At 36.7% G+C, this 11648-nt stretch overlaps 1 protein-coding gene across 1 annotated transcript in view; it reads right to left on the reverse strand.

Annotated features, from left to right (window-relative positions):
* The window catches only part of FBXO4 (F-box protein 4), a 35599-nt gene extending 25259 nt beyond the window's left edge, over positions 1–10340 (reverse strand). The window contains exon 1 of the mRNA XM_074282584.1: positions 9955–10340. Coding sequence (XP_074138685.1) covers positions 9955–10143 — 189 coding nt within the window. The 5' untranslated portion in view covers positions 10144–10340. The remainder of the gene's footprint in view (positions 1–9954) is intronic.
* Between the last annotated feature and the right edge of the window lie 1308 nt (positions 10341–11648).

Raw genomic sequence — 11648 nt, forward strand, 5'->3', positions numbered from 1 at the left:
ATGACACATGTATCCTCTATGAATCTTATCATCAACAGGGATCAAATAGGGAGTCTATTAAAACTGAAGGCTTGGGAACAGTTCTGTTATATCTTGATGATCCTTAAAAAAAATAAGAGGGAATGAAAATTCTGAGAAGAAAGGTGAAATTATCTCACACAATCAGGTAGCCAGCATGAGGAGGCAGGAAATAGTTGACACTTGAATCTCATTCTTTTCTGACCTAGTAAAAGGAGAGAAAACACACACACATACACACACACACATACACACACACACACATACACACACACACACACACACACACACACACACACACACACAGCTGGGTATAAAAATACTTTTCACTCAACTGGGGAATAGGAGAAAAAGAGAAGAAGGGGAGAAAAGGGCTTAGAGCAAAGCATAGAGTCAGAAAGAGATAAATCCCAAACAAAATAAACTTGATGGATGTTTGAAAATAATGATAGTTTTTTAAGCAGCAAAGTATGGGAATCAGAAAAAGTATCTACAAACTGCAGAACAGCTGAACAAGTTATGGTATAAAAATGTGACAATACTATATTGCCATAAGAAATTATGAATAAGATAGTTTAAGAGAAACTGGGAAAACTTGCATGAACTGATAAAATAATAGTATATATGTATATATATATATATATATATATATAAATAACTTAATCAAAGATAATAATATAGTAAAGACAAAGAGGGTGTGTGTGTGTGTGTGTGTGTGAGAGAGAGAGAGAGAGAGAGAGAGAGAGAGAGAGAGAGAGTGTTGAACATGTTCAATGTAGAAATTTAGAGAGGTTGTTGGAGTAGAAAAATATTTTTTGTTGATTAAAAAAAATTAAACATATTTTTAAAAAACAGGAAAGGAAGACAGATGTCAAGGCATTCTGAGATGAAGAGAATGCGAGAAGACTGAACTCTTATCAAATGTTCTTGATTTTCTCAGTAAAGGGAAATGACAAGAGAAGGGAGGAGAGGAAGGGAACATAAAGGAGAGAAGAGGATGTGTGGGAAACTGGAACAAGAAAGAGGTTTGGAAGAGTGAATTAAATATGGAAGAATCAATCAAACTTTTAAAGTAAACTCAGTTGTTTTAATTTTCATTTCTCTTAACAGTAGTGTTTGAGAACATTTTTATATGACTGTTGATAGCTATGAATTCTGAAAATTGACTGCTCATATCATTTAACCATTTATCAATTAAAGAATGTCAAATCTTTTTATAAAATTGACCCAGTTCTCCATATATTTGAGAAATAAGGCCTTTATTAAACTTGTTATAAAAAAATTTTCCTGCTTTTCTTCTAATCTTGACTTCACTGGTTCTGTTTATGAAAATCATATAATCAAAGCCATAATGCTCACTATCTCCTGTTTGGTCATACATTCCTCCCTTATCCATAAATATGACAGGCAAAATATTTCTTGATCCCCTAATTTGTTTGTGATTGTCACCCTTTATGTTTAAATCATGTACCCTAATTTGACTTTATCGCGATATACCATTTGAGATGTTAGTGTATACCCAGTTTCTGCCAAATTGCTTTCCAGTTTTCCCAACAATTTTTGTGATTAAATATTGAATATTTGGGTTTGTCAAATACCATATTACTATGGTTATTTACTACTACTATATTTTGTGTAGCTAATCTATTCTACTGATCCACCACTATATTTCTTAGTACCAAATAGTCTTGATGATTACTGCTTTGTAATAAATACAGTATAAGATCTGGTACTGCTAAGCCAACTTTTCTTACTTTTTTTTCACTGATTCCTTTGATATTCTCATCCTTTTGTTCTTCTAGATAAATTATATATTTTTCTAACTCTATAAAATAGCATTTTAATAATTTAATTGGTATGGCACTGAATAAATTAATTTTGGAAGAAATGCTATTTTTATTATATTGACTCAGTCTACCCTGAGCAATTAATATTTTTTCAATTGTCTAAATCTTATTTATGTTAAAAGTGTTTTGTAATTATGTTCATATGGTTCCTAGGTTCTTGGCAGAAAGACCCCAAGTATTTTACAGTCTGCAGTTATTTTAAATAAAATTACTTTTCTATCTCTTTCTGCTGTTAGTAATATGTAGAAAGACTGATGATTTATGAATTTATTTCGTATACTTTGAACTTTTCAACTAGTTTTTAGATGATTCTCTAAATATACCATCATATCATTTGGAAAGAATTTAAGTTGTTTTCCTCATTACCTATCCTGATACCTTTAATTTCTTTTTCTTTTCTTATTGCTATAGCTAGCATTCTAGAATAGTATTGGGCAATAGTGGTAATAATGTGCATTCTTGCTTTATCCCTGATCTTATTGGAAATGCTTCTAACTTATCCCCATTATAGTTGATGTCCAGTAATGTATTTAAAAGCTACTTTTTTTTTAGTTGCATGCCCAATTCATTGATCTAATAATTTAAAGATATATCTTAGAAAGATACTACTTATTACTTTAGGGAACACTCAATTGTTTCCTGTACTTTCTAGTATTTTTAATAGGAATGAATGTTGTATTTTATTAAAAGCTTTTTCTGCATCTATTAAGATAATTATATGATTTGTGTTGGTTTTGCTACTGGGATGGTTAATTACACTGAAAATTTTCCTAATACTGAACCAATCCTATATTCTGGATATAAATTTCACCTGGTCACAGAGTATGATCTTTGTGATATATTGTTGTAATTTCCTCACAAACATTTTATTATAAAATTTTCCATCAATATTCATTAGAGAAATTGGTCTTTTATTTTCTTTCTCTGTTTTTGCTCTTTATCATTTAAGCACCAACACCATATTTGTGTTATTAAAGAAATTTGAAAGGACTCCTTCTTTGCCTATTTTTCCAGTTTGTAGAGTACTGGAATTAATTGTTTATAAATATTTGGCAGAATTCATTTATGAATCCATCTGGTCCTGGGTTTCTTTTTTAGAAGATTCATTGATGTTTTGCTTAATTTCTTTTTTCTAAAATAGGGTTAAATATTCTATTTTCTCTTCTGTAAATCTGGGCAATTTATATTTTTTGCAAATATTCAACCATTTCATGTACATTGTCAGTTTAGTTAACATATAACTGGGGAAAATAGCTCCTAATAATTGTTTTAATTTCATCTTCATCAGCGCTGTGTTGTTCATCCTTTTCATTTTTGTTAGTGGTAATCTGGTTTTCTTATTTCTTAATTAAATTTAATTAAATTAATCAATATTTATATAGTATTATGTTTTGTTTCCATAAAGTTAGGCCTTAATTGTAACTATTGGCTCAATGGTTTTCTTATTTTTAATTTTATTAATCTCTCCTTTGATTTTCAGGATTTCTAATTTGACGTTTATTTGGAGGTTTTTAATTTGTTCTTTTTCTAGTTTTCTTAGTTGCATGACCAATTAATTGATCTAAGCATATTTAATTTTATAAGCTTTTATTTATCTCTTTAACTTCTTTCTTGCTTATTTTATAGTTAATTTTATCTAATTCTAAAAGAAGAAAGTTGAAGTCCTTCACACTATAATTTTATTGTCTATTTCATGCTGTAACTCATTTAACTTTTCCTTTATTAATTTAGATGCAGTGCACATTTGATACATGTATGTTTGGTATTGATTTTATTTCACTGTCTATGGTGCTTTTTAGCAAAGTTTCTCTGCTTTTCTCTTTAAATTAGGTCTTTCCCTTTTACTTCATCTGAGATCATGATTGCTACTCTTGCCTTTTTTTTTCTTCCCTCAGCATAATACACTCTGCTCCAATCCCTTATTTTTACTCTGTGTGTGTGTGTGTGTGTGTGTGTGTGTGTGTGTGTATGTGTGTGTTTTTCGGGTTTATTTCTAATAAACAACATATTGTAGGGTTTTAATTCACTCTACTATCTGCTTTTGTTTTATAGGTGAGTTTATTCCAACCACATTCACTGTGTATTTCCCTCCATTCTGTTTTTCTGTTTATTATGTGAGATAATTCCCTTATTTTTCCTTTCCTTTCCCTCCTTTCCCAGTATATCCCTCTTTCTTCATCCCTTAATTTTATTTTTTTTAAATCATCCTAGTCTAATCAACTCACACCCACATGCTCTATGTATATTCCTTCTAACTACTCTAATAATGGTAAAAAAAAAAATTTTTTTGGAGCTACAATTATCATCTTCCAATGAGGTGGCGCAATGGACGAGTTCTGATCCTAGAGATTAAATCTGGCTTTGGGCCCTTGCTAGTTATGTAACTCTGGGCAAATCTCTTGATCCTGTTTGCTTCAATTTCATCATCTATAAAATAAGCTGGAGAAGGAAATGGCAAACCAATCCTATATCTTTGCCAAGAAAATCCCAAATGGGGTCACAAAGAGTTGGACACAAATAATCAATCAAACACATAGGAATGTAAAAAATTTAACCTTATTGATTCCTTAATGATGCCTCTTTTAGTGAGGAGTTAACTCTCTTCATGATTTTCTTGTATCACTCTCATTTCTTTTCTCAATTTTTTCTCTACCTCTGTTATTTGATTTTTTTAATTCTTCCAGGAATTCTTGTTGGGTTTGTGTCCAATTCACATTTTTCTTTAAGGCTTTGCTTGTAGGTGCTTTGATATCATTACTTTCTACAGGTTTATATTTAGATCTTCCTTATCACCATAGTAATTTGTTATGATCAGTCCCACTCTTATTATTGGCTGCTAATTTTCCAAACTCTTCTTAATTTTTAACTTTATGTTAAAGTTGGGCTCTGCTCCCAGGATAGAGGGGACACTGCCCCAAGCTTCACCCTTTTCTTTCAGCTGTATTCAGAGCCAGTTCTGACAGTCTAGGGGCTTTTGGCTTCTAAGATGGTATGATCTAAAAAGAGGTATGGTCCCCGCCTATACTCTGTTCTTTATTCACAAAAGGACTTTATTCTCCTATAGCCACTAGCACTCCTCCTGGCCCTGTGACTGTGACCAAGTCCCCCACTGTTCTATAGACAAAATTGCTTGCGCTCTCCTCTGTCTTAGAATTGAAACCTAGATCCCTACTCATCCATGAATGACCACAGGCCCTCATCTCCACCTTGGAACCTCAACCAAAGTTCCTGTGCTCTCCTGGAAAGTACTTCTTTTGACCTTGAGACTATTACAGCAGTGCAACAGATACCTGTACCACCCGGGAGTCCCCTGCAATCTCCTTCCAACCTATTGTCTGATCCTCCCTCCTACTAGCACCACCAGCCATCTGTGGGCTGTTGCTGTCACCAATGCAGCTATCTCCAAGGTCAGCTCAACCATCATCCTGGTGAAACACACCATTTCTGCTAATCTCCTAAACTGTCTTGGGCTAGAAAATTTTTTCAGTCCATTTTTTGTTATTTCTGCTCTTCACAATTCTATTTGACATATTACTTTAGAGTTGTTTGGAGGGGAGTTTGAAAGAGGCGAGCTGACTGCTTCTAACTCTACTATCCTGGCTTCTTCAAATTACCTTTAGTACTGAAAATAATTATCACAGAAACAGCCAGCGTTAGAATCAGTGACAGTCTTTCTGTAAACCCAGTATGGTGCTTCATAAATTCTGGTTAACTGATTTTTACCCTGAACACAAACTGGGTGACCACAGTCACTTACTCTCATTATCTGAAGCAAGTATAATATTATAAGACATGGACAAGTTGCTTATGTGCCATCTGTAGAAGGAGTTTCCAAGTTTCTACACCAGTTCTATAAACAGATTCAATAGCAAATCTGTAATTCTGGCCCCTTCACCCAAAAAAAAATCACTAATGTTTCTTATTAATGACTCATTACTAACAAGAATTTCAGGCAGCTAGGTGGTACAGAAGATAAAGTTCCAAGCCTGGAGTCAGGAGTCATGCCTTGGACAGTTAGTACCTATATGATCCTGAGCCAGTTACTTAACCCAGCTGATCTCAGTATCCTCATCTATAAAATGAACTAGAAAAGAAAATGGCAAATCACTTCAGTAACTTTGCCATGAAAAATCCAAAAGAGAGTTACAAAGAATCAATGCAACTGAAACAATTGTTTGTAATAATAAAGTTATTAAGAGTGACTGCCTCCATGAAACAACTATCCAACTAACAACCTCCATTTCCTCTCTATCTCTTCAACTCTTTGCAATCTAGCTTCCAGTTTCATCACTCAGCTGAAATTGTTCTATCCCAAGTTACCAATATTTTAAATATGAATCTGATCTCTCTGCTGCATTTGACACTGTTGCCTGTCCCTCTCTGTGTCTAGATACATAAATCTCCTATTTTTGTAATAACTAGTCTCTGCTGATTCTCCTTACAAACTCTCCTTAGTCTTCTTTAAAGGCTCATCATCCATATTATCACTTTTCTCAATTCTGGGGATACCCCAACATTGTCTTAGGCACACTATTCTTTTTTTTCTTCTCTGCAATCTAGCTTGGAGAATATATACAGCTTTAACCTCTTTCCTTAACTTCACATTATCATTCTATTGAAAATTTCACATCACAGAGAATATATCAAATTCAACATGTCCCACGTGGCTATTTTCAATATTGAGATGATTCAAGCCAGTTCCATTTGTGCAATGATGAAGAGAGCTATCTACCACCCAGAGAAAGAACCATGGAAACTGAGTATGGAACACAACATAGCATTCTCACTCTCTCTGTTGTTATTTGCTTTGCATTTTTCTTTCTCAGTTTTTCTTTTTCTTTCTTCTTGATCTGATATTTCTTGTGCAACAAGATATGTGTTAAATATGTATACATATACATGTGTATTTCAACATATTTAACATGTATTGGACTACCTCCCAGCTTTCCGAAGGGGAAAATTTGGAGCAAAAGGTTTGTCAAGGGTCAATATGGTGAAAAAACACCTAGTTGGCAGTGTTCTGGTGATGAGTCCCTATAAACTAAGGTAGGCTGGTGCTTGGATGAAAAGTAGCTCATAGCCATGTCTGGATTTAATTTTTTTCCAGCCTGATAAGACTTGCTAAAGTTATATTTTCCTGGTAAAGGATTGAGAACTGAGGATTATCTGCATACTCACATGATTAATAAGAATAATAAGTTATTACAATATAACTTTTTTGTATTGATTCAAAAAAAGTATTCATTAAAATATTGCTAAAGAAATTATAATTTTTTTTAAAAATTTTAAATTCAAATGTCCAAAATTGAACTCATTATCTTTTTTCATTAAACCTACCCCTCTTACCCAATTTTCCTATTTCTGTCAAGGGCACCATCATTCTTTCAAACTCCCATCCAGGTTCAAAACCTCAGCATTATTCTCAACTTCCTCTTTCACTCCACATATCCAATCCAGTTTTCAAATCTTGTCATTTGTACCTCCACATTTCCCAACCTGTTCTGTTCTCACCACTTTCTTGTCTAGATGTTTCCAACTTCACTAATCAGGATATCCTAAGTTATTAAATCTTGAAACTTCACTAAGACTTCAGGACTGTCATTAAACATATATTAAAGCATCTACTATATATGCCAACCATCATGTTAAAACACTGGGGATATACAAAGAAAGACAAATGACAGTTTCCCCTTGGAAGGGGCTAACAATCCATTGGGGGAAGGAAGAGGACACAAAATAGGCAAAGAACTATGTACAAACAAGCTATATATAGAGAAAACTGTGGGAATCAATAAAGGGAAGAAATTAGAATTAAGGAGAATCAGGAAAGGTTTCCTGTACAAAATGGGATTTTGTTGTTGGTCCTTCATTTCTGAAGACTAGTGACATCATGATGGCTGATGCCCCAAGTAAGATTTTAACTGGGACATGAAGCCAGGGAAGCCAGGAAGAGTTACATGAGTTACCTCAAAGGCCAAATTGTATTTTCCCAATAGAATGTAAGTTTCTTGAGAACAATGTTTCATTTCTTTTCTGTCTAAACCTGGGTAAATCACTTTTTCCATGCTTGAAATATTCTTCCTTCTTCCTTTAGTCTTATAGAATCCCTCACTTCTGACAAGACTTCAGTTTCTTCATCAGTATAACAGCTAGAAGGATCAAATGAAATCACTGAAAACTGCTTAGCAGAGTATTCAACACTAATAAAAACTGGATGTTCATCATTATTATAGCAAGGTATGATTTCTGTTTGCTTCAGATTCCTCATCTGTAAAAATGGATCAGGGCACTAGATGGCAGTGGATATAATGCAGGACTTAGATTCAGGAAGACCTGAGCTCAACTCTGACCTCAGACACAACAGTATAGCCCTGGAGAACAGATCAAGAAGAGAAAATATAAGAATATATAATTAGGCTCCTTGAAAGCTATGATTTTTAAAAAGGGTCCTTGACACAATAATGTAAGATATTACTATACAAGAAAATTGTCCTGGAATGATAGAACATGAGGGGAAAGTAGAAATAGAAAAAATCCACTGATCACTACCTCAAAGAGATCCGATCCTTTGTGGAAAAAACATAGGAATATTATTCCCAAATTTCAAACCCCCCTGATCAAAGAGAAAATTTTGCAAACAACAAGAACAACAACAAAATTCAAATATGCTGGAGCAACAATTAGAATTGCACAGGACTTATCAGCAATCAAAATAAAAGACCAGAGTTCATGGAATCATATATAGCAGCAATCAAAATAACTAAGTCTGCAGCCAAAAACACCATGTCCAGCAAAATTATCCATAATATTGAATGAGAAAAATGGCTATTCACGAACTGGCATATTTTCAGGATTTTCTAAAACCAAACCCAAACTTAACAGAAAAGATAACATAGAAGAGCCAATATCAAAGATCAGTTTCAACAAATAAGGGGCAGAGGAAGAATAGGGATAGGGGGGAGGAAGGTTCTTAGTTCTGAAAACCTACACCATTGGGAATGGGTTCACACACACACACCCCTCATGAAGGGTACAGCGCCCTCCAAATCTATAAGGAAGTAAGGGGAAGAGATGGGTAGATGGGGAAGCAAAGTGTGGGCAGAAAAGAATAACAAGCCAAGTGAAGGAGCAGTTATAGGAAAGAGGAGTGTGTGTATGTGGAGGGGCATGTGTTCGTGTAGATATATATATCTACATATGTGTGTATAAATAAATCTTTGCTAAATTATATAGCCTGCTTGGGGGTGGGAGGTGGGGATAAAAGGGAGAAAGAAGAATAAGGTAAAAAAGGGTGTGCAGCAGAGACCAAAAAACAATTTACAAGGAAGAAAAGATGGATATTCGTAAATGTAATTTCTCTTACTAATATATGTACTTTCTTGAAAATATATAATTTATTATATATTTTGAATCCTCCCTGATGTTCTGTTGGACACACGACAATGTGTTTTATTTTAAAATAAAACAGAAACAAAAACCCGAAAAAGTGCTCAGCACAGTGCCTTGCAACGATGGGCACTGTTAGCCGTCATCATCATCTTTATCATGTTTACAATCAGTCACAATCTGTTGCCTCAGTTTCCTCACATGTAAAACGAGGGCCCCTACCCACTTAGCACAGCGCCAAGCACACAGTAGATGCTCTAGAAACGTTAGCTGCTGATTATCTCTGTACCCCCGGCATTTGGATCGGCGCCTGGCACACAGATGGTACTCAATCAGTGCTGGTGAGGGATAAGGCGATGTGGCCTGCTGGACAGAGGAATGGCCTCAGGATAAAGACTTGAGTTCAACAGAATGCTGAGGGTTGTTTCATTTTGGCCTCCCTGGGCCGGGCTCCGCACACAGCAGGTGCTTAATTAATGCTGATGGGTTAAAAGAAAGACCACGATTCGGCCGGGCCACGCTCGGGAAGGAAAAGTGACTGGGGAGGGGGGTTAACGGGGCCGGAGGGAGGGAGCCCATAAGACAAAACAGAACCGAAAGTGCCCAAGTTCACGCTGGGGGCTAGGGGCCGAGAGCTTGGCCGGGCCCGGGGCCTTACCCGCGGGCGCAGGCGCACTCACTCAGCTGGGCTACCCTCACCTACCGGCAGCCTAGTCAGAGCGCTGGCCTCCTCATCGTCCGCCGGCGCGGCACCGTGCCCCGGCCTCTCCTTGCCCACCGACTGCCAAAAGCTCCTCCAGCCACTCACGATCGCCGCCTCTAGGCGGCTCCGGTCACCGAACGGCGACACAGACGAGCTGGGGCTGCTGCAGCCGGGCTCCGTCTCCGCCATGGCGGCCGGTATGGAGAGCGCAGCACCGAGACTGGGCCTACGAGGAGGAGGAGGAGCTCGGGCAACATTCCAGCGTGCGCTGGCGACTGGACTTTGGCAGGCTCGACTTCCGTAGGGCGCGCGGCGGGCAGGGCGCCCCTAGTCCGGGTGGCCGTCAGTGCCCAGGGACAGGGCACCCAGGGTGCGGACCAATAGGCTGGACTCTTAGGAGAACCCAAGAAAGCGAAAACACACACACACACACACCCTTCTACTGGCTGGAAATAAGGAGAATAAAATCTAGGGCATGGATAATCATGCGTATGCATGTATGTATGTGTACACACATGCATACATGGCAGAGTGACTCAATATCGTAAAATTTGGGAAACATCCTTATGCCTTTCTATTGCACGAAATGAGTAAATATAGTGCATGGCTAATAATGCATATACAGGTATGTATATTCACATACATGACAAGAGGAGCTCAGCATTGTACATTTCAGGAAACACACACATCCTTATACCCTTACACCTTCTACTGCCGTGAATAATGATAATAAATTCTAATTCATGGTTAATAATGCATAGGCATGCATGGATACACACATACATCCAGGAGAGTAGCTTACCATTGAAAAATTCGGGAAAGAAAGAGATCTTAAAGAAGGGAAAGGGACCTGGATGTGCAAGAATGTTTGTGGCAGCCCTCTTTGTAGTGGCCAGAAACTGGAAACTGAGTGAATGCCCATCACATGGAGACAGGCTGAATAAATTGTGGTATATGAATGTTATGGAATATTATTTTTCAGTAAGAAATGACCAACAGGATGATTTCAGAAAGGCCTGGAGAGACTTACATGAACTGATGCTGAGTGAAATGAGCAAGACCAGGAGATCGTTGTATCCTTCAACAACAATACTATATGATGATCAATTCTGATGGACGGGGCCCTCTCCAACAATGAGATGAATCAATTCCAACAGTAATGAACTGAACCAGCTACACCCAGTGAAAGAACTCTGGGAGATGACTATGAACCACTACATAGACTTCCCAATCCCTCTATTTTTTGTCCACCAGCATTTTTTATTTCCTTCACAGGCTAAATGTACACTATTTCAAAGTCTGATTCTTTTTGTACAGCAAAATAACTGTTTGGACATGTATACACACATATATTGTATTTAATTTATACTTTAACATATTGGACATGTATTGGTCAACCTGCCATCTGGAGGAAGGGGGTGAGGGGGAAGGAGGGGAAAAGTTGGAACAAAAGGTTTGGCAATTGTCAATGCTATAGAATTGCCCATGCATGTATCTTGTAAATAAAAAGATATAATAAGTTTAAAAAGAAAAGAAAAAGAAAAAAAGAAAAATTCGGGAAAGTTGATCTTCATTGGTAGATGTAATGAAACACTCTGTTGCACTTGGAATCAAGATCTGGGTTCTAATTTTGGCCCTCTCATCTGATTAACAATATGATCTTGATGGGGGCTGAATAAGACCCCTTCACCCTC

This window comes from Sminthopsis crassicaudata, chromosome 1 (genome assembly GCF_048593235.1).
Source record: "Sminthopsis crassicaudata isolate SCR6 chromosome 1, ASM4859323v1, whole genome shotgun sequence".
Taxonomy (NCBI): Eukaryota; Metazoa; Chordata; class Mammalia; order Dasyuromorphia; family Dasyuridae; genus Sminthopsis; species Sminthopsis crassicaudata.